Below are 26039 nucleotides of genomic sequence, written 5' to 3'. Positions count from 1 at the left end.
TGACGTCTATTAGAGTATTTTTTTTCTGTCCTCTACTGGGTGCCATCCTTCTTGCTTTGAGTTTCTCTCTGCAGAGTCTATAGTACAAAAAAACTTGGGGGAGGGATTAAAATGTTGATGCCAAACGACAATTGGTAATATATATTTTGAGTATATTGGGTTTATGGTAATTACTGGCTTGTTATATGAAGTGACTCGCTGACTAATGAAGTCAAGGGAAAAATTCTCTCATCTGAGGCAGATACGTGATCTTTATAGGGATAACATATCCCAAAGAACTCTGTACCAATGGGCAGCTGTTCTTTTAATTGTAGAAATTAAAGAAGTTGTATTGATTAACAGTAGTTATTGGACTCTTGTCCTTAGCTGTGCTCTTTTTGTATTCTACTTGATCAAGATGAAATAATAACAGTAACATAAGAAACGACTACAACAGTAAATGATCAACGTAAACTGAATACCTTGTGTGAAAACTTTGTCATGCTTTTAAAAACTTAAATGCCTAACATTGAGCTTATTTAGATGAACTAGATGTTCTTCGTTGTGTTCTATGATTTTAAATTTTTTTTTAAATGAATCAGGGTACTTGGAAAAAAACTAACACAGCTTCAGAGCCAAGTCATTAACTAAATTCAGATGCTATTGTTTATATTATGTTTAAAATCTGCTGTCTTGACAAGCTTGATAATGTAAACCGTATAAAAGCAAGTCGGGTCACACTTGATAATCAACTTTTCTGTGGTATTCCAAATTCAAATTGCTTTATGCAATCCTGGACACTTTACTAAGCCATCAAAAAGGCTTAGAGATAAACTTGTAGCATCTTCTATGCAGAAAAATATTTAAAGATCTATAAACTAATTTGCTTCTGTTGTAATGGAAGAAAACACAAACTTAGTTTAATTTCTCTCCTAAAAGTGCCTTTCCTCCAGTCTGCTTCCTTCACATTATTGAAAAATCGGCTCATGATTATTTCTTCCCACGTTGTTGATTCTTCATGGTGTAATATGGCATCTTTTTTCCTTCTTTTTTTTTTTTTTGTCTCTGCTGTCCTTGACTGCTTAGTATCTCTTTTGTTAAATTAGACATATCTGCTGATTTCTACACAGTGTCTTATATTAAATTTATCATCAAGAAGTGTTTAATTATAATAAACTGTAGAGGTAGGTGTTTCAAAATACAGTATAATGAAAACTATTATGTCAGTAAAGTTGTGGAGGAAACAGACTACTGAGTTCTACTGGTTTACTGTGAGTTTCCACCAAAAGAAATGTCTAGGTGCAGTGTTAATGCTCTCCCAGGGGAAAAAAAAAAAAAAAAATCAATTAGTAAGTCGTAAGGACGTGGAACTGTGCAGATAACCATGCAGAGGATGCCTCTATGGCCATCTTAGTATTAAGACAGTGTATTTTAAAAGTTAAACAACAAAAAAAAAAAACCTAAAATTTTAAACTGGAAAAATAGGACTATTTAAACCTAAAAAGACAAAGAAAGAGCCAAAGCTAATTCAGAGGATATGATTCTTCAGTTTACGTGGATAGTCAGTAATATCTGATACAGGAGCAAACAACGGGAAGTGTGCTGTCCCTGAGATGGCAAACCTGTTCTGTGTCTATTCTTACACCCATTAGTAAGCCTGTGGTAGACTTGTTTCCAGAAGGAGGACAGGCTTTTGTGATCTATGCAACGTCCAGGCAGTCAGTTCCAGTTGCTGCATCTGCCGGGACTGCGCTGAGGCTGATCTGGTGGCAGCAGCAGCATTCTTGGTTTCTGGACTCCTTTCTAGCCTCTTGTCCATGGCCCACTGTGATCTTCAGGCTTGCCAGGGTCTGTGTCCCAGAGAGCAGCATTAATAGGTGAAGAACATTTTGGAACCTAAGGGTAGTCCAGGGCATCCAGCGGGGAAATGCGAGGTCTCTGAAAGCAGGGTGAGCGAGCTGCAAGGCTTTTCAGCTGTTCCACAGAAGCATATTCTAACTTCCAATATGCAAGTTTACTGGAGGAAAAAACACGGAATAAAGTACCTTGGTGCTGTCACTTTTAGAAACATTAGTTTGTAAATAGGCACACATTATTGGTCAGGAGTATAATTTTTCGTAAAGTCTTTTGGCTCGACAACTTTAAAGAGAAATAATGGAGAGGAGACTTGGCTCTTCCCAGCAAGAAAAAACATAACAAAAAACCATCTGCAACTTCTGTGTTTGCTATGAGTTTATTATGTACCCCTTCCTGTTCTTCCCGAGGTTTCATTTTCATTTAATTCTATTTTTCTTCTTTTTTTAAAAATAAACCTCTAGTATGTATTTAATTTATTCCCGGTCTGTTGTAATTAAGTTGCAGATAAACACATGGTTACCATATGACAAAGTGATATTGAGAGGAAATACATTATAAGAGACACAGTAATACGTGTACTTGGGCCTGTTGACATACTGGTTTAGCTCTTCTGTAGACATACAGCCTTGATCCAATTACAAAAATACAAATAATATGGTAAATTAGTAGTCACATAGTGAATCATGTACTGTAGAATCATGGTTTAATCAAGCATGCAAAATGATGTTATGGAAATGTGAAAGAATTAAAATAAATGGCAATGGAAATAGAGAAGGGGTCAAAAAAAAGAGAAGCTGTGATCAACTCCAGATTAAAAAAAAAAAAAAAAAAAGCAAAGAAACTTAATTGGGAATTTGCTAAGGCTACATGCGCTTTGGGCTGGTGTGCGTAAGGCTTCTTCCCAGATGTTTTCAGGTACTGGTGTAGAGTGTTGACTTAGCCTTAAGGGGTATTTGAGTTGGAATCTTAGTCAAGTGATCTGTAACTCCAGAGTTACAGGTCTGCTGCTGGTCTGCTAAAAAACACAGGTCTGAAAGGAGGTGGGTGCAGAGCAGTTCTCATTCAAGTAACTAGCTGGACTTGTACTGCTGGAGAAAACCGGGCATACCCTGGGCTTGTAAGGAAACTTTGGTAAACATTTTCTGCACAGATCTCCCTTGTCCAGGCTGTCATTCATACCGTTACTCCTCAAGTCTGTCCCCAAAATTCTCCTTTCCTCTGCTGAAAAGGAAACATGCATGTTGGGAGTCTTGCTTGTGCTTTTAGTTTTAGAAGGGAACTGAGCAGTGTGTGAGATACGCTGAGACTGCCACATGGACAGAACTACAGTTCCTTATGTGCTTCTCTTTGGAAACGTGTCCTTTGGGTCTAACTACACTTGTAGGTTTGTGTAATTTGCATAACACAGATGACCAGCAGGACTGTTTTACTTGAGTAAAATGTTTACTTAGATGGGAAGATGGAAGATGTGTTTATTCTGAGACATAATTACGAGTGGTGAGGCTTCATAAATCTATTTTGTAAAGACAGTGTTTTTATCCTGTGTAATTTACTTGAAGGGGAAAAGTGCATTATCTTTTCTGGGTTTCAGTTCCTTTAATTGCACAAAATGAGAAACTTCATGGTGACTTTTGAGATCCTTTATGTTTTAAACTTTCAATGTGCCATTCTTTAAGTACTTGAAGGCGTAATTCTAGTCCTTGCAAAGCATGTTAGGCAATTTTCAGTGTAGACATTAAAAAAAATAGAGCATGTAAGAACACACTTATAAAATGTTTCTCTTTTATTATTCTAGATATTCTATTCTATTTTATTGTTTTAAAAGCAGGTTTAGTCAAAGTTTTTCTCCTGCAGTAGTAGATATAACAGCTTATTTTCATAGCTAGAATTCATTACATAACCCAGTTGCTTCAGATATTTATGCTTATCCAAATATAAAAGCATGCTGCCATCTTCCTCAGCATATGATGATCTGATGAAAGTTGACCACTGATGTGCTAATAATGTTTGTAGCTTTATGCTTTAACTGAGATGTAGTTTCCCGAGAAAATTGCCATATTTTGCTCGAATTTAAATCCTTGACCTTAGGTTACAACATTGTTATCTTTCGGGCACAGACCAAACTGTTATCTGCATCACCACTTCACATGGCTTTGTGAAGCTCATAGTACGCCCCACTTGTGCATCTTGTCATCAGGACATGTTGGTTTGGATGCAGAACTTTGTTTGGTGCTGAGGCTTCAGCAATACCTGTTTCCTAGCATGGATAGTTGGGTTTAATCCTGAAAAAAAAGATACATCTGGTCAAGTAGGGCTGTGTTGATGTAGGTTTCTTCATGTTTCTATGTCTCTTGTTCGTCTGAATCTCATTATGACCAAATGGCCAATAGGCAAATATTATTTTAGCACACACAGCCCTCCCCAAAACATCAGTGTTGTGAATCCAACAGATATGGACTCAGACATATTTTTTTCTTTAAAGCCAAGTATAAAAGTGAATAGAATTTATACAGCATTATTAGTTTTTAAAACATCTTTAACATTTTAAGTATGAACAGATCTCTGCATGAGAAGATGCAATAAATGGAGATTTGCATCATACTGAGATAACTAAAATTTTAGTAGAGTGCAGAAGGTGGAGCTGATCAAGTGGGTTTTGTGCAGTGCTAGCTACCTTTGAGAAATACTGAAGTATTTTTTGTGACAATAAGTGTTTCTAATGTTCCATATGTTTTAGTATAGATGAAAGTTAGAATGACAGATTTTTTTTTCTTGGAACCTAGGTATTAAAATTATTAATAGAATGCTACTTCAGCAATTATGTATTGTATTTCTCACTCTAATTGCACAATTTTGTGGCGCTTAGGGACATGGTTTAGTGGTGGGCTTGGCAGCATTAGCTTTATGGTTGGACTTGATGATCTTAAGGGTCTTTTCCTTCTATAATTCTGTGAGCATCTACCACAAACTCATACAATGGACAGAAGCAGATCAAGCAAGGAGTTGGACACTGATTTCCAAAGTATGCAATTAGGAGATACTACCGTAAATGGGATGCTGAGAAACTTCCTTGCTCTAGAAACTAAAATGAAATGTTGATTTTTAGCAAGGTCCCAGTTCTGCGTTGCTCTGAGTTAGGGAATAGCCACAAGTGTTGCTCCAAATATCAGTAGACAGTAATGGTGTAACTCTGGATGAATTGCTTTCTAAATATTCCTCTATTGCTTGTAGTGGAATTCATTTAAAACAAAACAAACAAACAAACAAACAAAACCAACAAACAAACAAACAACAAAACCCCAACCAACAACCACCAACCAACACTCACAAAAACAGATTAAAACTGTGAATCATACATGTATATACATACAGTAAATGACTGTACGAGGGAAAACCAGTGGCTTGAGGATTCACTGCATCTTCTAATTCTTGTCCCGTTGGGTCGTAAAGCAAAAGTCGATGTGTAAATATTAAGTGTAATGTAATCAATACACAATATACAACACACCAAATACAGATTTTTTTAGATAGTACAGAATTTGTTTCCACAGAAATACACCAAAGACAATATAAAATGGCATATGAAGAATACTTTTCTTTTTCAACCAAAAAAATATGTGGCATGGGTAAAGTGTTTTTTCCTTCAAAATATAAATGTTTAAGCATTACAAATACCCAGTAGCTCCAAAAGACCTTTCTTTTCCAATATTAAGCTGCCGAAACAAAGATTTAAACATATCAGCCTGTAAGAGGAACATAGTTAGATTCTGCAGTGTATCACATGAAGGTAAATTCTAAGTAGTTCTCTCAAAGTAAGTTATATAGTGTTATATATTCTTTCTTTTTAAAATATTTTACAAGTCTGTTTTACCTGTGCAACTGATACTTCTGCAAAATAAGAGGAGATTCAGTCATTTTACATTTGCATCAGTTCTACATAGACAATAACAAATCTTGGCAGACAAAGCTAGTCAGTTTAACAATAATTTCATAATTTATAATAATTTTGACATGTAGCACACTAAAACCAAAAAGTCTTTTGGTAGGAGTTTTCCTTTTGTGAACCGTCTGACTTTCTGACTCAGTAGTTGCAGTTCATCAGGCTGAAAGTCTGTTATTGGATGTGGTGATATGGCACTTTCCACAGTCAAATTTTGGATGTTTCAGGCTTTGAGCACAATATTTAATGACACTGGTAATGTTTACAGTATTCTATTAAAAATACACAAACACTGCCACTGTACAGCAAAATCTTCCGTATAAAGAATGTCAACTTAAGCATGTGACAAGCTTGTAGCATCCAGGCAATGGGTTCCTTTTCTCCTTGCGTATTCTAAAGGTTCCAGAGTTTTCCTGTTGATTTCCAATTCAAAAGAAGTCTCCAAAAAATGCAACTTTGAGACAAAAACCTTCTCTAAACAACCATGGCTATCTTATACATCTCTACCTACATTACAGGTTTTTCTTCCATCCTTGTATTCAGATTTTGAGTGTACAGTGCTGCTATTGCCCAGTCAAGCAGTAGAGAGGAAGGAAAAACCAAAAATTAGGTTGTATTTCTTCCTACACAGAGAATTAATCAATTCTTGATTACATTCTATTGGCAGACTGTTTTGTCTTATCTGTTGAGGTGCATGTTGGTACCAGAAAAGTTAAATTTCTTGGAGAAATTTTTCACTGGCTTAGGGCTCGCCAGTGTGCTTTAAAAATACAGGAAAGTATAAATCCTTGTTACATATTCATGTTGGTGACAGCTGTCTTACAGGATAAAATATTTAATTAAAAACATTAACAATTATATTGTCCAATATCTAAAACCGAAGCTCATCAAAGCAACTTAAATTACATTTCTAGAAAGATAATTGATTGAAAATGTATATGTGACTTTCCGTTTATGACAGATTAACATAGTTTGTGTCTTGAAGATAAGAGTTCTTGGTGAAGTTGGTGCCGAATATTTTAGCAGTGTGCATAAGGACAGATAAACTGTAAGACCAGATCTCGTAAATGGAACTGTGGTTATCTGGGCTAGCAGAAGGCTTAGTAAAAGTAGAAATATGAACTCATTTCCAAAAATGTAATTGCTGCACTTAATTTCATTTTGTAGCCTGATGATTGCTGGTTTTAAGTATCTGTAGGACTTGATCATGGTGGTAGTAAAATTATTCCTTTTGTTGTTATCTGAGTTAGACTACTGTAATTTAAAAATCAGGCTGCTGGTAAAACCAGAGGGTGAGACTGGTGGAGAACACAGCTGCTCTGAATTCAGGCGACCTCACCCTCATGGGGGGATGCCCACCCCCTTGATGGCTACTTAAGGGATTGACCTCAATTTTTGCATTTGGTAGCAGACTGGTGGCAGTGGGCTTGATTGTTTAATGCTTCTGGAATTTAATCATGTTGTTATTGATATTCTACAGTATGTAGAATTTCCATCAATTTTGCAAATAACTTGTATTTAAATTCTTGAAGTTACACTGATGTTGTTATTTAATGCTACCACCATACGTAAGACTTCAGTGGACGACACTGTGGCCTTAGCTGGGCAAGACGTACATATAAATCACCCCAAATCAGAGCCTAAATGTAGTGTCTGTGGTAAATTTAGAAGTCGCTTACACCTGCGGGAGGACTCATAGCAGTGTGACTTGCTTAACACTCTTTATTTACAGTCCTTCGGACAGGATGCCAAATTCAAAATTAGTAGTAAGTGTGAACTGTTGTTGCATCTAAGAGCATGGTAGCATATTTTCTTGCTAAGTGGGTTAGAAGCAAATTCGTCTGCTTTTAGTACAGCTTCTGCCTTGCCAGTTTTGCTTTGCATTCTTAGTCATGGTTCTTAACCTGCGTAACTTAAAACATTTTCCTTAGAAGAGTTTTAGTATGCAGAATATTGCAATAGGATTTTAAACAGCTGTAGAATAATGTATTTTGTTTAAAAATAGATACTCCAAGTGTATTTATTCGGATGGCTCTGTGCATGTGTGTATCTGCAAAATCTGTCATGGAAGAAAGGGAAGACTGTGTATTCCATCCTGATGGTTGTCCCTTTGTGATTTGAGACTATTTCTGGTTTAGATAAAAGTTCCCATAAGCTTCCCTGCTTGGACTCCTGAAGGAGCTGGAAAAACTATTTCCGTCCAGAAGTAATAATAGCATGGGCTTTTGGTTTTGATCATAAACTGACATTTAAAAGTCATCTGAGATATTTCTTGATTAAAGTCAGGTTTTGCTTAATGAAGTTGTAGCTGATCTTTCCCATCTGGTGTCATGCTACTTGATGCGATTTCTTTGTTGCCCCGTGTCTGCTTTACAGGACCCCATAGGAGTTGCTGACTTTCCCAAGAAACCTTTCACTGGATCAGGTCATTCTGTTACCCTGGTTATTGCTTGGCTTTTCTTTTCCCTGGGAAAGCTTTTAAAAGTTGCACAGCAGAGAGTATGAGGTGGTAATCCGGTACCCACCAAGTGTATTTGGAATTGTGGTTCCGTCGGCCTGTGGCAGCTCGTGGGTACCGTGTGCCTGGTTCTTCATTCCTGTGCCAGATCCCCACGTTCCACCTCTGGGATACAGACATTCCATTTTATATGTGGAATATGAAAGGTAGATCGTGTGACTGCATTTCCTGGGTTTTATTCCCTAAATTGTCAGTGATGAACGCTGCTTGCTTCATCCTGGGTGCAGCAGTTTTGTTTCCTGCTTCTGCCGCGTGATCGCTCCGAGGAGTCACCCTTAGGTGGGATGGACAGACACCCCCTTCCGTGGGTCCAGAGAGGTGCTGCCTCAGGCAGCTGTTACGGCTTCAGTTTTAGCATGTAATATACCTGAAGAGAGATGCAGGTATTTCTGGTTTGGTTCAGTGGATTGCTGAGAAGCTGAACTCACCAACACGCTCTCTCCCAGGTACAAGGATGCTTTCAGACAACAGAAAATCATACGCTTTGGGATGTCCTTGAGATACCTCTGCTTTCTGTACGACATAACATACCACCCACTAGCTGGGGGTAAATCAATCAATTACGGAGCTGCTGAGGAACTCCCAAACAAGTCATGGGTGTGTTTTACAGCAGTTTGAAATTTGGAACTCTTACCTAGTTCCTCTGATCTCTTCTCTCTTGTGATTCCCAAAGGTCCCAGTATGGGCGGATGAAGATAAAACACGACTGGGTGTTTAGCTACAGTAACCTTGGGATCTCTTGTGAAGGAGGATCACCCCAGTACAAGCTAATCCTAAACTTCTAGGATTTGCAACCTGGAGCTAAAGAGATCACTCGATTCTCTGAGCCCTGTGATACCAGACAAGTGAAGGCATGTAATGAATATCAAAGACACGGGTTCGTGAGAAGGAAAGACTGGAAAACTTGTTTTATTTTGTCCTATCACTGTTCTGCGAGCGAGTGATCTTAGATGAGCTGTGTTTTCATGCTGTAACTACTGTGCACTTTGTTGCCCCTTACGTGTCTTTGTTCCCAGGGTAGATCGTGGCCTTTATCCCCCGTGGTACATACAGTACTAGATACTTTGTAGAAATTAAAGCTGGCAAATTCCATGTGTTTTATGTCATTTGGCATTCTGCACAACCCCCCTTCAGTTTGTCATAAATTCCTAAACCAGAGCAAGGTCACATCTGGTAGCAATTTCAGTCTGCCAGATGAGGTGTAATCCTGTAAAACCGAACTCGTTCTCTCCAGCGCTTTGTAAAGACAAGCTCTCCTGCTCCTTCTCTGTAAGATGCAGCACTTGTCCTGCGAGCGCTGTAGAATGATTTAGGCTGACAGATTTTTCACACTTTATAAACCACAGTTTTTGGAACGCAGCTTTGTATCTAAGTACATAAGACAGTACAAGCAAGTACCAGCGCTGAAGTCTTCACGGTAACAGGCTGTGTCTAGATTCTGGTTTCTTTTGCCATAGCACGTCCCTGCAGGACGCATTAATTGTGTTCTCTCTCATAGTTTGATGTATTCTCCTTACACTCTGAGTAACCTGTCGTCTTACGTACTGCATAACTCCTAAAGAATCTGTACAAAGATACTATTCAGTTTTCTTTTATATGTTTTTAAAATAGTTATAGCAAAAGCTGAGTCTTATGTAATGCAAGATGTACACGTTGAAAACTGTAAAATATTAGATGTGCTAACAAAGTAATGGAACAATGATCCATCTTTGCATGGTGTAGGAATTGAAAATAGCTCTAATTGCCAGGAACACGGAAGTTTAATAGCAGTCAGTAGTTGTATATGTTTGATCATGTTTCCATTGCCCTGTTATATTTTGATAGTGGTTATTTTGGTTTCCTATTGCCTTTATTACTTTATACCTTCAGAGCACTGTATGGAGCTTGGTGATGCAGTTTCTCAAAAGGAGCAAGCCTGTTCACATTTTTTGTGAAACTGATGTGTCATTAAATCAATTTAACAGGACTTAGTTAAAAATATTCTTTCTAGATTTCCTACATCTTGCATAAGGACTTCTAAGGCCTGTTTGTACAGGAGCACAATAGTGTTTTTTTCTCTGAGGTGACCAAATTTAGGTATCTCTTCATATCACATGAATGATACTAAAAAAAACCAAACCAAAACTTAAAAAGCATGTCAGAATTTGAAACAATTAGTATTGTTACTCCTAACAATTAAAAACGCAAGCTAAAAGTGGCAGCCTGTTAAAATCCACTGCAACTGGAAAGCACTAGCTAGAAACCACCTTGTCTACTCTGATTTTGCTGACCGGATTTCTACCCTTTTTTCACCTGTTTATTCCCAGGCCAAATACCCCAATTTTGTGGCCCTTCCAGAAGGACTGCTGGGACATTATATAATTCTAAGGAACCCCAAACCTTCCGGGTAAGCCAATAAATACATTTCTTGATTTATGCGGATAAAGGATTGTGAAATGCAGATTGTCAATCTGTACATAATCAGTCTGAAAAATTAAATCACTCTTTGCTTTATAACACCTTTAAACACAGAGATTAGATGATGGGTGTTACATTTTAGGGCTACAACCACGCATTAAAAACACCAGGAGAAAAAACTAAAAGCCCTGAAAACGTATGTGTATGTGGCCTTGTTAGAGAAGTCAGTCAATTGTATTGATACTTGTGCACTCACTCTTTTAAAAATGTAGGTGGACAAAAAAAAAAGCCAGGTGGGCTCTAGCAGGCTCTTAATTTGCATTTTAAGGAAAAAAAGAGATCATCTATGACTGTCTTGGTTTTGGAAGCTCATGAAGAGTCTAAATTGAAAGTTTAGGAATGTGGGAATACATCCTCCCTTTCCTGCATCAGAAAACATTTCAGGTTCACCTGGATTTGTTCCATCTTGGGTTTCTTTCTGCATTGTGTGACTGGAGGAAGGGGCAGACCAGGGCTGAGGCCCGTGTCCCTCTTGCTGTGCCAGGGTGGCCCCTCTCTGAGATAAGGCGGCGTCTTCCACCTTGGGGCCTGATGGAAGGAGCTTCCTCCCCTCCTGAGGCCAAGGCGGGGGGCAGCCCCTCACCTCCAGCTCATGCCGCCTTCTGCGGTGGGAGGCGCGATGCCCGCGAGGCACCGCAGCAAAGCACAGCTCTTTGGTCGTCTTGCCTTTAAAGAATGGAAAGAAAACTGAGTTGCCATGTTACTGAAGACAGCTGTAGTTATATTTTTCCATCGTTTCAGAGGGAAATCAGTTAGATGAAGGAGATCACTTCACTGCTATTTATTACTATTATTCTACCACACATGCTGGGTTTGTTTGGGCTCCCTGCTAGACATGTTCTGGCAGGTTTGGGTTTTTGAATTGAGTAAAAAAATTCTTGAAGCTTCATGTAAGACAATAACAATGAGCACTGTCAGGAATTCTTTAAGGACCAAGAAAAGTAACTATTTTGTGAAGGCATCAGACCTTTCCCTTCTCCTAGTGCCTTCACTCTAACATGCATTAGTTTATATGGAAACAGCTAGTAATAAAGCATAGCTGCCTCCCTCATATTTGCCTGTCAACTTGCAAATAAACCCAAATAGGTGGTGCTGTCTTGGCACTGTAGTGCCAGATCTGCCCTTTAAAGCTGAATGTTTTAACTCAGGGTTGCTGAAATGAATTCTTGTTAGGCCATCACAGTTAGAAAATAAGCTGCTTTATTTTACAGTTTCTCTTCATGTTGGCAGGTGTCAAGTTCCATTACACGTTCCCTCTCACCCATAATCATGAAATACTTTAACAATCATTTCAGTGGGTTGGTAGAAAATACACTTCCATATTCATGTTTGCAGAGTCCCAGAACAAGCTGTGCACAAATCCTCGAAGGTTTTTTAACACAGTAGCAAAAGGCTGACAAATCAGCTTTAAAGGGAACTGTTATATTATGATTGGTCAAACACTGAGAAAAGGAACATCCCCCTGGCAGTGAGTTGTTATTGTGCAGGTTGGCTTTGGATTGAGAGCCCTCCTTTCCATAGGGAATCCTCCTGAAAGTAGGGAGTGGAGGGGAACACAGTATGTGGTGAAGCAGATGGGCTGTTATAAAGCAGCAAATCTACTATGAACATTGTTCTAGAGTAATTCCTGTGTGCTTGACTACACCAATTCTTCCCCATGCTGAAGCCAACTGCCTAATTGTTCACTTAGGCTGTACTCGTCCCACTGCCAAAGCTGGAAGGGTTAGCCCTGCAAACACACCAAAAATGCTCTTGAAGGAGTAATGATGGTTCAGATTTTTTTTTTTTAAATTAAAAGCAGAAAATGCAGGAATCCAGGCCTTGGATATACTCATCCCTGTGCATTATTTTGCAAAGGCCATGAACAGTATTGGGGTGGACTTATTCCAAACCCAGACCATCACAATTTATGCAAACACTTCTGAAACGATTTTCCTCCATTTCCATCCTACATGTAGCAGAGTGCCTGACCCCAGGTATTGTGTGTAAGGGCTGGAGTATGCCATCATCTCCTTTCCCATCTTACTTTTTACCATGGCACTCTAGACACCCACCGTTTGAAGGCAAAAACGAGGGGGAGAAATCCTTTAGGTTGAAAATTTGAACATACCTGGAACCCTTCCTTGGCAACAGATCACTGGTTCTCTTTGGTTCAAACAGAATTATTACTGGTTCCCAAATACAGAGATGGGTGCTGCATTACTTGAGGTGAATTTTGTGTAAGAGCATAATGAGTGTGAACTTTATTGTCTGCTTTGAGGAAACCTCAAAGACAGTTGCCTAGTTAACACACTTTTCTGTGCACACGATGCAGGTTTGAATTAATGGTTGTTTGGAAGATACATATAGATGAAGAAGGGAGAATTACGCCTCTTCTGGACCTTCTGACTAAAGTACCAGAGCAAGGTAACGTTATCTGGCTAACATCTCTTTAGATAAAATGGAAATACATCTTGCAGCACCCAACTAGGCAAAGAAATCCCAATTTAGCAAGCAGCAAAGCTTCACCTCCTCTGAAATTTAAAAGGGTTTACAAAAGTCTGCTTTCCTCTCCCAGATAGCAGGTAACCCATCTGATCCATAAATGCACTGCTGATGGCTACTTCCAGTAATTGTGCAACTGTCTGGCAATGATGCACTCTGTTGCCTTTTTCTTGCAGTCCTGGCGTGGAAGATGGCAGCTATAGAAAATGCACCCACTGGCTTCCGGAGCATGCTGCTGCTGTTTGGGATTGAGGCGGCTATCGAGAACCTGATCAAAGTGGTCAGCTTGGGAAAATGAATACCAGTCTGACTTACAACAGGTAGCAATTTCAAAAGTAGTTTTAATTAAGATATTGTGTTACATGGTCTATAATTTTATTGAATATAAACATTAAGTTATTTTCCATTTAGAAACCATACTCATAAAACATGCTATCTGTACAATTATGGCACGTTATATATAAATTGTCATGACATGAAAATAAATACAGCCATTTAAATACAAAAATGCCAAATAAAATAGTTACATGTACAGAGTGATTTCATTATAAATTTATCTTTCTGCATCATTAATGTACCAGAGTGGTTTATCTTCTTAACATTTTCTAGATACCTGGAAAGTGTTAAAAGATCATGCACTGTCAAAATCAAGTCCATAAAAATCCATTTCATTTCACAGCTCTGTAAAAGTACAGTGATCTTAAAATGATGAGAGAACAGTAAGAGACTCCCAGAACAAAGAGTTAAATAGCTTTCTCATTAAATTAGGGTGGAAGTAGACAATTTGACGATTTCAAAGACATACTGTGCTAAACAAAAAAGTAACTGTATGAAGTAACTTTTTTCCATGATGTAAGTGTTGAGTAGAGACAGCATTAAACTAAAGAAAGGACCACTACACTTCTGTAAAGAGAGATGGACGAGTTAACTACTGCTCACAGCAGCACTTCCTTTTGATTTCCTACTTCTAGGGGAGATTCTAGTAGGTAACACATTACAAAAGCATCACATTCCATACACTCATCCCTGAAGAAACAAAACAGATTAGACAGATGTCTTGTACTCTTCCCTCACAGTTACCATCAGCAGATCTGGGAACTCCCTGCATTTTGAGGAGCCCCTGCTCTGCACTAGCTCTCACAACCGAAGCACCTTATCCTCGCCAAAGCTCGAGGACTGTAAGTCACATCCCCCACAGGGAGGGAGCGGCAGTGGTTGTTCCTGGAATCAAGGGCCCAAAGACCCCCACTGTGGGCTCTAGGGTAACGTGAAGAACCTTCCTTTTCAAGTCTACAGCTGCTCTAACCACGCAAGCTGTACAACTGCCTGCTCTGTCAGTTATGGCAAAATATTTTATAGCAATGGTGAAATAGGTGGAGAAATCAAGAACTAAAATAAACATACTGCTGCAATACCAGAATTTTAATAATCCACTATTTGACCACTGAACTAGTCTCCTACTGTTCTGGCAGGTCAGGAAAAACTGACAGATGAGATTGGCTTCTGTCAGAATCTACAGCTGAGCAATGCCAGAGATTCAGTTTTGATAAACAGCAACTCTCTAATAAAATATCTTATTAGATACAACTAATAATTTCAAGTTTGGAATCCAGTAGACAGGCAAAATTCATCGCTACTTTACCCACTGACATGTTACTGGTTCAGCCAGTTTTGTGTAACATTATTTCCTCTTCAGTGCCTCCTTGCGTGAAAATGAAACTGGCTGATCAGCAGATACACTTCTACTTGTGTATGAAATGTGTGTAAAGTTACAGTATAAAAACCTGAAAGCTTCCCAGCTGTGGACAAGTCCTTCCTTCCTCCCTTTGCCTAACAGCTGGAGGATTTCCAGATGTAAAAGCAGTGTGCTCTGCCCCAGGCTCTCTTTGGGAAGAGGGGTGGCCCATGGCAGGGAGGGCAGCCTGTCTGCCCCCAGGTCACTGCCTGTGCTGTGGCTGGGTGGGGCCTTACTTTCTAGTTCATGTTTCTTCCTTGAGTTGTGCCAAGATAAAGGGTTTTCTGGTTTTGCTTGCTGAACTTCAGGTAAAATGGAACGATTCACACATTACACTGAGATCCCAATATAAATATATTTTTAAAATGTTAACCTACGCTATTTTGAAAAATATTACCAGTAAGCACACACGGTATCCAGGTAACAGCAGTTTCCTCCAGCTTGAGGAGCAGCTCTGCATGTTTCAGGGTACAGGACGAGTGTCTGTCCATTTGATCACATGACCCTTAGTCGGGGTGTTCCTGGAGGGTGGCTTTTACTGCACCATCTCACAAGACTTCAGCTGCACACGCCAATGTTTACAAAGGAACACCATCGTTACATTGCTGAAGTAGTGACACAAGCTCAGCTCCAGCACTCCTCCTGGGAGAGGGACCCCCTGCAGCTTCAGAAAAGCAGATACTGTCACCCTTTTTACGTGTCACTAAAAAAGAATGAGCCTGAAAGCAGCTGTTCATGCTACACAGTATGTGGGCTATCAGTGAAATAATGCCAATGCTTGACACCATCTGCAAGACCTGAAATAATCTGTAAAACTCAGAATATATTATTCCTATAGCTCAATTTAAATTAGGTAAGAGCAAGCTGTGGTTTCACCTTCAATAGCAGCATATAATGTATAAGAAAATAAAAGTCCAGTATGTCAGACAAGTTAAGCCCAGCTATCACATAAATCTCAAAGATGCTTACCTTTAACCCTTTTCACTTCGTTTCAGAAGCTTTAGGTAGAGACCGGGTGATAGCAAAAACTTCTGGAGGCAGTCTGGTGTTCTTAGCCTCATGCATTCGTACTTAAGTGTTTTGCAGCAACACAGCAGTTCCACAGATCAGTAACACTTGAGTAGCCACTTCACCTTTACTGTCAGTGGACTTAATGCTAAAGTTTTCTATTAGGTTTTGTCAGAGCATTCCCTCTTCCTAGTAAGTATGAGTGAGACTCAAAGCACAAGCTCCAAGGAAATTCTCTTATTAGTAATTAGGCTTTCTATGTTAGTGCAATACTTCAGGAAACCTTTAATTCTGTGCTCTTTCAACTCTAAAGAAGTAGGCTTTTAGTATTAATTGGATCTGTCCTCTAGTTCCAAGGTATGGCACATTATCTGTTCTGTCATATTAAATACATTCATTAAGGTTATATAGCAAATGCGTGTTTTAGTGCTATTCCATGTCTCTGAAAAGGCATATACCAATTAGAAATAATTTCTTAAAGCAAAAACATTCACAGCTGAAAAATGCACTGAACACAATAGGAAAAAAAATCACCATAATTGTATTCCATTAATCTTTCACTTTCTAATGTGTTTGAATAAAAATAACCTTAAGGACATGGTTACACTTTATGGAGAACTAACGTGCAGTCTTCATTCTCCTTGAAGAGATTGGACATAACTGGGTCATCTTTGGCCTGTACATTCTTCAAATAATAGTTTACTATCTTGCCATCGAGTTTGTACTGATGCGGAATGCTTTCATAGGGTTTTAGATCAAGGTCCAGGACAGAAACAGAAAAGGTGAATCTTGATTTGGATGTTAGTACCACAGGTCTTTGCTCAGAGCTGGAAAACAAAAACCATATTGCACAGCTGAGTCCCTGCAGCAACGTTTTTCATTTGTGTATCCCGAGTCCCCTTGCAAAAGTGACTCCAATGTTTATCTTGGGCTCCCATGGAAGTTCTAAGAAAATAAACTTCAGCTAATGTAGCATTTCGGAAAGCACAGCTCCAGTTTAACCAGTCTTAAAGTGAACTTGCTGGCGCCTCTTTCAGTGGTTTGCCTTTCAGCTTTCACACAGCTTAAGTCAAGACATTTCTCTCAACTCCTGTGTCTCTGTATTTGGTAAGTCTCACCTGTCCTGAGGTGCTGTGCATGCAAACCAGCAGCCTTAGGAACCAGCAGAGGCAGAAAGAATCACTGCAACTCCTAAACTTAGGTTGAAGGTAATACAAATTTAGTATCAGAACTAGCATCCAAGGATCGAGGACTTTAATAATTAAAGTCAGCCATTGCACAAGTCATCTCTATGGTGAACATTTTGTTCAAGAACTGCAGGGCAAATGCAGAAAAAAAGACTCTCTAAAAATAACCAGGCTTTGGTAAAGCAAACTCCTCTACGTAAGAGCAGACTGTTCTTGCTGCCACAAGTCAAAATGGACAATATTGTGGCAAAGCCTTCCACCTTGCAGTGAAAGATAAAGATGTCACCTCTTCATTACCGCCTTGGTTTTATTCTAATTAGGTGGTTAAGGGCAACTCATGTTGAAAAAATCTCTCATGTGAGGATGCCAAGGCAGAAAAATTGTATCTAGTTAAAACCAGGTACATCTACAAACAATTCAAATTTCAAGGAGGGAGTAAATGTAAAACCTTAACCCTTTTTATCAACTTAAACCTCTTCAGAAACAAGAAATTTCTCCTACATGTCTCAAATCAGAACTATACCTTACTAATATGCTCGCAGCCAAGTACCTGGGGACACCCCACCCCACCCCCAAAAAAACACTTTTTAGAAGTGACTTGAATTGCCTGAACTGTGCAAAGGCATTTTCATTTTCTGAGTAGGAAGTCATGCAGAAGCAGGTGTCTCTTACCATTCATCTTGTAGACAGGGTGAAAGGGCAATCATGATGGAACAGTCTTTAGCAGTCATTGCTATTCTATACTGCTGCACCTACACAACATGAAAATAACAAAATTTTCTCTTATATTTGTATTGGCCTTTAGTAAAGCAGACTGTTTTTTATGAAAGGCATTATTACACTCAAGTGTATTAGTATGTTGGTACTTTAAGAGCTGGAGATTCTCCCTCTAACAGATGGCTAGCAGAAGCAAATGGTTTTACAGCATCCTGTGTAAGAATCATGTTTTTTTCCTAAAGATACTTTTCCCAAAGGCCAAAACAGCACCAGTTCACGCAAATGCTTCCTCAGTCTAGAAAGGAAATAACCAGATTTATTCTCTCCAGAACTGGTGCTAAACTTTAGTTTTAACTGCCTCTGCTAGAAAGCTACACCCTAGTACAATGAAGAACTTGAACCGTGCAGACCTCTGATAAGCCTGCATGGTGCCAACACACCAACCAGCCCTTTCCATGAGGCGGGTGTTTATGAGGAGTGACAGACTAAACAGGCTTCAGCAACAGGCCCGGGAGAGGTACCTTTGTTAGCGCAAATGCCACTGTCCCGTCATCTTCAGTTGAAAGATCTAGCAGCTTCTCGTAAAATGCTTCATTGTAAGGTCCATCTATCTGTAATGTACTTCTAAATAAATTTTAAAAGAAGATTTACAGACAGCCAAGATGATTTACTGGTTTTCCGTGAGATCTTTCTTCAGCAGCCCAGATACTCAGATTAGAACAAACCAACAATAACACTGATAAACATGGCAACAGGTTAATATTCAGAGATCTAACACTGTGACCAGTCCCTGTTATTATATCAGTGAAGATTTCCTGCTGCTTAGGATTTAGGTTGGGTTTTTAAAAAAGATTAATCATTCTTAATCTACTGCCCCCTGTGTATCACTACAGGAACAGTAATTTTTGCAAAAATGGCTACGTTTCAAATTTTGTTGCAGGAGCTCCCAGAAGCCTTGCTGAAAACGTTGGGGGCCCCACTCTGACCCAGCTTCATAATGTGTGTGAACACGGGGATGGTTTATCTGGCCTCCTTCTTTCCCATGTTAAATACCTGAACTCCTGCTGGAAAGCTGAACCCCTAAAAGCAGGGTTTGCAGCACACAGACACCCTGCGGGTGAAAATACATCTCCAAATTACATGTTTAATAAGGTATCACTACACAAGTAAGCAAGTGGTTTAGGCAGAACTTCAGGCCAAGCCGTTGCCCAGCTGATGTCCCTCTGGACCATCTGACCCCTGGAGTCGGAGCCTCCGGAGCAGCGACGCCTTGCCAGTGAAACCAGAGTGCCCTCGTGTGAGCAACGGCACAACTACCACAACTCACAGCCTGGGAATGCAAGAAGCATCCAAGTCAAGGCCTTTTACAGCAATTCCAACTAATAGGTTTGTTTGAGAACACATGTAGCAGCTTGTCACACTCAGTGTTTATTCACCAGCCATAAGAGAGCAGTTCTTGTGGCTCAGGTATGATTTGATCCCTTGTGCAGTGGATAACAGTCTGGCATCTGGAGCTGTTCTGGACAACAGCAGATCCAGGACCCTCACACCCCCCAGTAAGCTCTCGGGGCACAGGCTGGATTGCAGCTGATAATCCCATTCGGGGTTTTACAGGGCAGGTAGAGGCAGGCCAACAGGGGTTGAGAATGACTAAGAACACCATTACTACCACAGACAGTCCTAGCTCTGCAGGTACTGAAGGCAGGAGAAACCAACCATCCAGGTTACTGCATCTCTCCTCAAATATACAATCTTAAATATACAAGGAACAGGGCATTTTTCTCTCTTACCCTGCCGTGAACTTCCCATGATCATTACTTAAAAATTCAGGCCCAAGTGACTGATATCAAAACTTCTAACAATAACACTCATCTTTTATATTATCTGGCATTTCAAGTTAGAAATTCAGAATAGACTATACCATGAAGGAAGGTGGTACACAATGTAACGAGAGAGTGCATAGAGCCAGTCCTGTCTGCATACCCACTTCATCAGAACTGAAAAGAAAAATCATCAAGTCTTACCTCTCTTCAGGAAATTCCTCTAAGTACTGTTCAACTCTACTGTACAAAGGATAGAGTCCTTCAATATCCAGCATGTCAAGCATCTGAGCCTGAAGGGTTTTATAAAGGAGACAATCCCTCGGTAAGCCAGAGCTTTCCAATTTATGTTTACCTAGAAAAAAAAAAATGCATTTTCAGAAGGCAGACACTAGTGTCATCTTTGCTTCATTTTGCCATTCCATGTGCTTGTTCAAAGGAAACCCAATTATTCCTCAGACCAATCACATGGGCACTGGGAGGAACCCCAGAACACTTCCCTTTCCAAACACAGATGTGCCAGGTCCGTGTACTGACCTGCACATTTAAACAGCACATATTTCACTGCAGAGTAAGCCACATGGTCTACAACTCTACAAATCATTCCAAAAAATAAAACACCAAACCCCACTTTCTGTAGTAACACCTTTCTCCAACACAGCAAAACCAACCAGCAATGACAAAGATCTTCCTCAAAAGCAGAGTAAGAAACCAGTTGTTTGTGTAATTCACATAACTAGCAGCGCCTTGAATAATTAGAGCTTCACAAAACTTACACACTGAGGGATGAACATTATTTACAGTTTTCCAACTCTCACCCCCTTTCCTTTTCCCTCCAGTACCTGTCTCTTTACCAGGAGTGGAGTAGTAGAAAAAAGAAAATGAGCTACACCCTAACTGGCAAGGGCTGCCAGGAGGAGCAGGGAAAGGCAAGAGAGGGGTCGTGGTACAAACCAACCAAAGCAGCCAGACTTCATCACATACAACATAAAAATTCCCCCCTCATGTGAAATACCTACAATGGTTATCAGCTCCAACTGCTATTTTCTTCCATTTTTTCTCTACCACCTTCTGAATTTACTTTTATCCCTGTTGGTAGGCACGGTGCCAGAAGTGCTCACTACAGGGTCACACTAAAAACAATTACCTAGCAGTTATGCACCTCAGAACTCATTCTCTAAATGTCACAAACTCCACTGTTTCTGTTCTCACCTCGGTATTAAATATCAAATGGGAGGCAAGGATCTGAATTGTTATGTGATACCAGATAATTATTGACAGTGCTCAAGAAAATGTTTCTTACCATTTCTTACTAGCTCCTTATTAAAAGCACTTGCTTCACAGTAGCTTCTTCCTTGTGAAATGGGAACTGTCTTCATATCACCTGCCCTGCAGGCATCAGTACTACTTAGTAGCGTCATAGTTATAACATGGATCAGTTCTTTAACTATTGTCCTTGTACAGTGTGGCCCACTGACCAACCCGTTGGAAGGGAAAAAGAAGGGTTTTAAGTGACAAGCAAGTTCATTCCAGTCAGAGACACAGTCCTGGTCATCTTTACAGCCATAAATTAGTTCCCCATTCTGCAAATGAGAAAAAAAAAAATTTTGGCACTTCCTGAAATCCAGTTATTCATACTTAGTTAATCAAAGCATCAGATTTAGTATCATACTTAGTATGATATTAAGCATTCATACTTAGTTAATCAGAGAATCAGATTTAATATTTTAAGACACATAACACAGAAAAGTGGATTAGTTTAACAGTCTGCACACAAATACACACATTCCCAGCCTCTTACAAATTTGCCCTCTTAAGTTTAACCAGACACCACAGGTAACCACCTTTGAATCAGGACCGAAAAGCCCATTTAAATCAAGTGCTACTTTCCCAACTTCATCAACTGTAAGTAATCAGAACAATAAAAGTGAACTGATAGTATATTTTCCTATTGCTTCTATCTGAATAATATCAATAGTGAAAAAGCATCATGTGAAACAACCTTCTTTCTTTGAAAAGCCAGACTGGAAAACAGACAGCTATAAAAAGGGTCAGAAAAGGTGTGATAGTTACCTGTACTAACAGAATAAATAAAATAAGACAAGTTCATACAAGTTTAAGTAATTCAAATAGTTGGTTTAAGACTGGAAATAAATTGTAAAGAACCTTACTTCCTAGAATTAATCTGAAAATCTGCATAAGCCATCAGTTACTGCTTTATATTTCTCATATTAATGCCATAGAACACATACTCAGCAAGGCATGCTGTGCATTTGGCCTGCACAAATACTGTTAACAGTAATTTTAAAAAAATAAATACTTGCAGCAACATGCAAAGTTCTCAATCTTCTTCCTCCTGAAGAAGCATGTGAAGTTTTATAACTCTGGTCATCTTTCTATTAGTTGTTCCCTAGCAACTCTTTCAGACTAATCAGTTTTGGGGAATTATTACTTCCCTGTCCTAACTTGAAATCTACCTGAGAATTTTTCTGTTTTCTTCTTTTGGTGGAGTCCAATAGTGACAGTGCTAATCAAGTAGGTTTGAAGGAGGATCTTGACTGTTCAGATGCTGAAGTCAAACTGTTTAAAATCCAAGGCAAGAAAAGCAAGCAGCGAGATTTGATTGTTTACCTTAAATATTTTCAAGTTGTTCTGTGCCTCCTGTAATAAGCTCTTCAAAGCAAAGTGCATTCTCTGTTTATTTCTAGTGGGGGAAAAAAAAAAAAATCCAAGAATGTTTTATCACAGGCTTTAGATGTTTAGACCCCTGCCCGGAGGGTTCTGCAGAATCAGAACCGAGCATCTGAAGTGAACACACCCAGTAAGTGTGTTACTGGTGCTGAAGTCACCATAAAGACAGAGTGACTACTACAAATGGAACTTCTGAGTAAACTACACAGCTCTCAGGTTTAATGTTATGTAGCAAAAGGCACTGGCACATTAATAAGCAACGCTGATTCCTGAAACAGGTGCCTGAAACAGTCAAAGTCATGACAAGCAGACACTGACCATCCATAACACTACAGTGAAAATCAAAGTCATCTGAGACAAATCTGTAACACAATTTTTTTGTCAAAACCACAGAATCAAGAATCTTCCTTACCCTGAGAAGAGATCCAACGGGCAATATTTACTTGGTCGCTTCCATTTTCCGTTTGCTACCTGTTGACAACCCACACCACTGCTGTTAATCACTCTTATTGGAATAACTACTCTGTTATTTTAATAGTCAGGTGCGTGGCACTAACATCCTCTCTCCAAAAGTCCCGTGACATTTAAAACCCTTTGAATGTAAAACGCATGGCTACTATGGGTCTTCCTAGTCATATTTAGCTCAAGTCACTCAAAAGGTCACATTAAAGGCACAGTTACACCATTTCAGACACAGAATGGACATTAGTCAAATGAATTCTGTGTGTTACACGCTGTTACAAGTTATGGAATCCACTGTGCATCTGGTGAGTTGTACTTGAAAGGAAACCTGGCATCGGAGTTCACTCAATCAACAGCATTAGTAGTCCCCAAAGACTAATATTGTATTTGTTTGCTTCCAGCTTCCCACAGAACTTGTTCCCTCTCTCACTAAAGAGATTCACACCCAGCAACTCAGATGCGTATCTTTAGTCATACCAGAGATTTAAGCAAGTTTCAACAGGAAAGCATGACTGGAATAGCAAATAAAGCACCATAGAGTCAAAGGAAAGTGGGATGACTTAGGAAAAAAAGTTTACCTTTAGATGCTGATGCATACAGTAACGACACACCTTGTGCTTTATCTCCTGTGAAACACGGCTGGAAAATGGAATGAAGCCACACTTTGGCTAAAACAAACAAAGATTATAAATATAAATGTATTTCTTTATAGAAATACAGGGGCACACAATATGCAAGTCTTCCCATTTATAGGAAAATAAGATTTTTCAAAAGTTGCTATCCAACACTTAAAAGCTGTATGTTATTCCCAATTACTTTAGTGTCCTCACTTAAAAAAGGACACACAAAACTGCTGTGGCCTACAAAAAACCCTCGTAATACCTGGGAATTTCCCAAGTTTTGAAAGATCAGGAACCAGAAAAGGGAGGGGGATATTTCACCCTATGAGTCACAGTAAAAGTGGTGAGCTCTGCTTTATCCCACTGCTGCACTCCTTGGAAACTGCTCTGGTCAGTATGTACTTAAAAAAATGCAAACAAAACCCCCCCTGAAGGATCTTCACCCAGTCAGTACCTTAATCTCTATGCAGAGGATTGGCCGGTGTTCCACAAAACGATAGGTCTGCAGCCTGGTGAGATTAGGAAGGCACATTGCGTAACCACTGAGAGTGTCCATATCTTTATCACAGCGAGACTCTGGGGAGAACAACAAATAAAAACCAACACAGACAAGAAAATCAGGTGTGTGGATGTTTATTTTACCCTGTAGTTCAGCAGATGGGGGGGGTGGGAACAAACTTAGAAAGACAGGACACAGTTCAGCAAGCTTTAGCCAATTATGCACTTGCATAAATTTGCCCTCCCCATTATCAACACCCTTTATTCAGTTTCCTCACAACCGCCAGGAGCACACAGAGTCTCCAGAGCTGCTCTGAGTGGCCAGCTGCCAGCTCAGCCCAAGAGAGGCCTGAAGCAGCAAGGGAGCACATTCAATTGCCTGACAAGGGGTAAAGAGCCTTATTCCTGCATTCAAAAATGCTTACTGAAACTGTGTGAACTACCATCTCTCCGTTGAGTCAAGAGCAATCTGTGAAAACTGGCAGGAATATCAAAAACTTCAGGAAAAAGTGTAAGTCTAAACAGAACCTGCAAGTGGCTTCACTCAACCCCTCAGTCTGTATGTGGTCTCTTCCTAGCTGCTCGTGTTTCCATCAAAAATAAACAGGTAAAAAGGACCATATAAAGAACAAAAGTGAGCTTCCCCCTCCTCACAAGCTCACAACTTAGAATAAGAATTTCCTCTGCTAAAAACCACTCTTAAATCCAGCATTTTTAATATAGTCCAGATTAACAATCCCGAGAAGAAACAAAGTAGCAAAACGGTTTCAAATTAAGATTAAGAGACTTTATGTAGATAAAGCCTTTAAATGTCCTCCCTCCACAGGCATCCTTTGGGACAAAGGTCTGCAAGATTTTAATTCGAATTTAACAAGAACACAGACTCCTAGATTTTCAAGTATCTGTGTTCCTCTAAGGAAACATTCAGAACACATATGTTCTGTTATAGTTTCCATTGCTAAGAAAAATGTCCACTCTGAAAAATATATTGCAACTGAAATAAAAAATAATCTCAGAAACTGAAGCCTCAGGCATCAGCCTGCAATTACATGCTGTACTTCACTAGGATGAGCAAGAAACCACCTTCTTTCTCCAACAAAATGCTTCAGTGTGTTTTCTTTTTCTAAACTTAAACAAAAGTAAATCCATATTCACTGAAAGCCACTGGCCAAATCAGACTGACCCAGAAATCTGAAGTATTAGAGAAGTTCCTTCACAAGTTAGACAGGCTTATGTGAAAGGTAATATTAAAGGAAATTCTTTCCTCAAGGTTTAAAAAAAAAATCATGTTAAAAATGAACAGTGAGATTTGCTGTTGTAAAGCTCCTCACAACCACATTTCTTTCTCTGATGAAAACCCCAAGACCTGCAGACACACAAAATTTAGATTTAAAAAATAAAACTAAATTCTATCATTCCCTTCTACCAGAGCATCACTGATTTTGTAACTTTTATTAAACACTATTTACTTTCCTTGTTGGTTTCTGGTACTGTGGAACTTTCTCAGAAAGGTATGAAGTCTGCAATGGAGTGTCCTATGCTCATTATATGTAAATTAATTCAATTTTTTTCCTGGACCAGAGGCATCAAAAGTTCTGGCTACAGTCTTTAGTACCACAAGGTATGTTGCTAAAGCAGAAACAAGAACGTTTGAGAACAGATGAACACACCATGAGGGACATCATCTTTTTGCCCATTTTAGATCTTATGCCTCACTGTACTTTCAGCCATACATGAAGAAGGATGCACCCAAGTGTTGCCTAGAACCACAGAGTGGTTTGGGTTGGAAGAGACCTTAAAGCCCTTCCAGTCCCACCCCCTGCCCTGGGCAGGGACACCCTCCACCAGCCCAGGTTGCCCAAAGCCCCGTCCAACCTGTCCCTGAACCCTTCCAGGGAGAGGGCAGCCACAGCTGCTCTGGGCAACCTGTGCCAGGGCCTGACCACCTCACAGGGAAGAATTTACACCTAATCTAAATCTACCCCCTTTCAGTTTAAAACTGTTATCCATCGTCCTATCTCTACACCCCCTGATAAAGAGTCCCTCCCCACCTTTCCTGTAGCCCC

At 39.6% G+C, this 26039-nt stretch overlaps 2 protein-coding genes across 4 annotated transcripts in view; one reads left to right on the top strand and one right to left on the bottom strand.

The window, feature by feature from the left end:
- CENPP (centromere protein P) overlaps window positions 1–16007 on the top strand; it is a 148704-nt gene extending 132697 nt beyond the window's left edge. For both annotated transcript variants that reach the window (XM_026857738.1, XM_026857739.1), the window contains 3 exons: window positions 10601–10680; window positions 13066–13157; window positions 13412–16007. In XM_026857738.1, the coding sequence (XP_026713539.1) occupies window positions 10601–10680; window positions 13066–13157; window positions 13412–13533 (294 nt within the window). In that variant the 3' untranslated portion in view covers window positions 13534–16007. The remainder of the gene's footprint in view (window positions 1–10600; window positions 10681–13065; window positions 13158–13411) is intronic.
- The window catches only part of IPPK (inositol-pentakisphosphate 2-kinase), a 46572-nt gene continuing 35866 nt past the window's right edge, over window positions 15334–26039 (bottom strand). The window contains exons 5-13 of one of the 2 annotated variants that reach the window (XM_026857733.1): window positions 23930–24051; window positions 23434–23523; window positions 22806–22864; window positions 22334–22406; window positions 21006–21285; window positions 19907–20057; window positions 18404–18506; window positions 17838–17917; window positions 15334–16805 (exon numbers count right to left, since the gene is read on the bottom strand). In XM_026857733.1, the coding sequence (XP_026713534.1) occupies window positions 16580–16805; window positions 17838–17917; window positions 18404–18506; window positions 19907–20057; window positions 21006–21285; window positions 22334–22406; window positions 22806–22864; window positions 23434–23523; window positions 23930–24051 (1184 nt within the window). In that variant the 3' untranslated portion in view covers window positions 15334–16579. The remainder of the gene's footprint in view (window positions 16806–17837; window positions 17918–18403; window positions 18507–19906; window positions 20058–21005; window positions 21286–22333; window positions 22407–22805; window positions 22865–23433; window positions 23524–23929; window positions 24052–26039) is intronic. The other variant, XM_026857734.1, reaches the window with a different exon arrangement.

This window comes from Athene cunicularia (genome assembly GCF_003259725.1).
Source record: "Athene cunicularia isolate RWA chromosome 12 unlocalized genomic scaffold, athCun1 chr12_part1, whole genome shotgun sequence".
NCBI lineage: Eukaryota > Metazoa > Chordata > Aves > Strigiformes > Strigidae > Athene > Athene cunicularia.
This window is presented reverse-complemented; position numbering and strand designations above follow the sequence as displayed.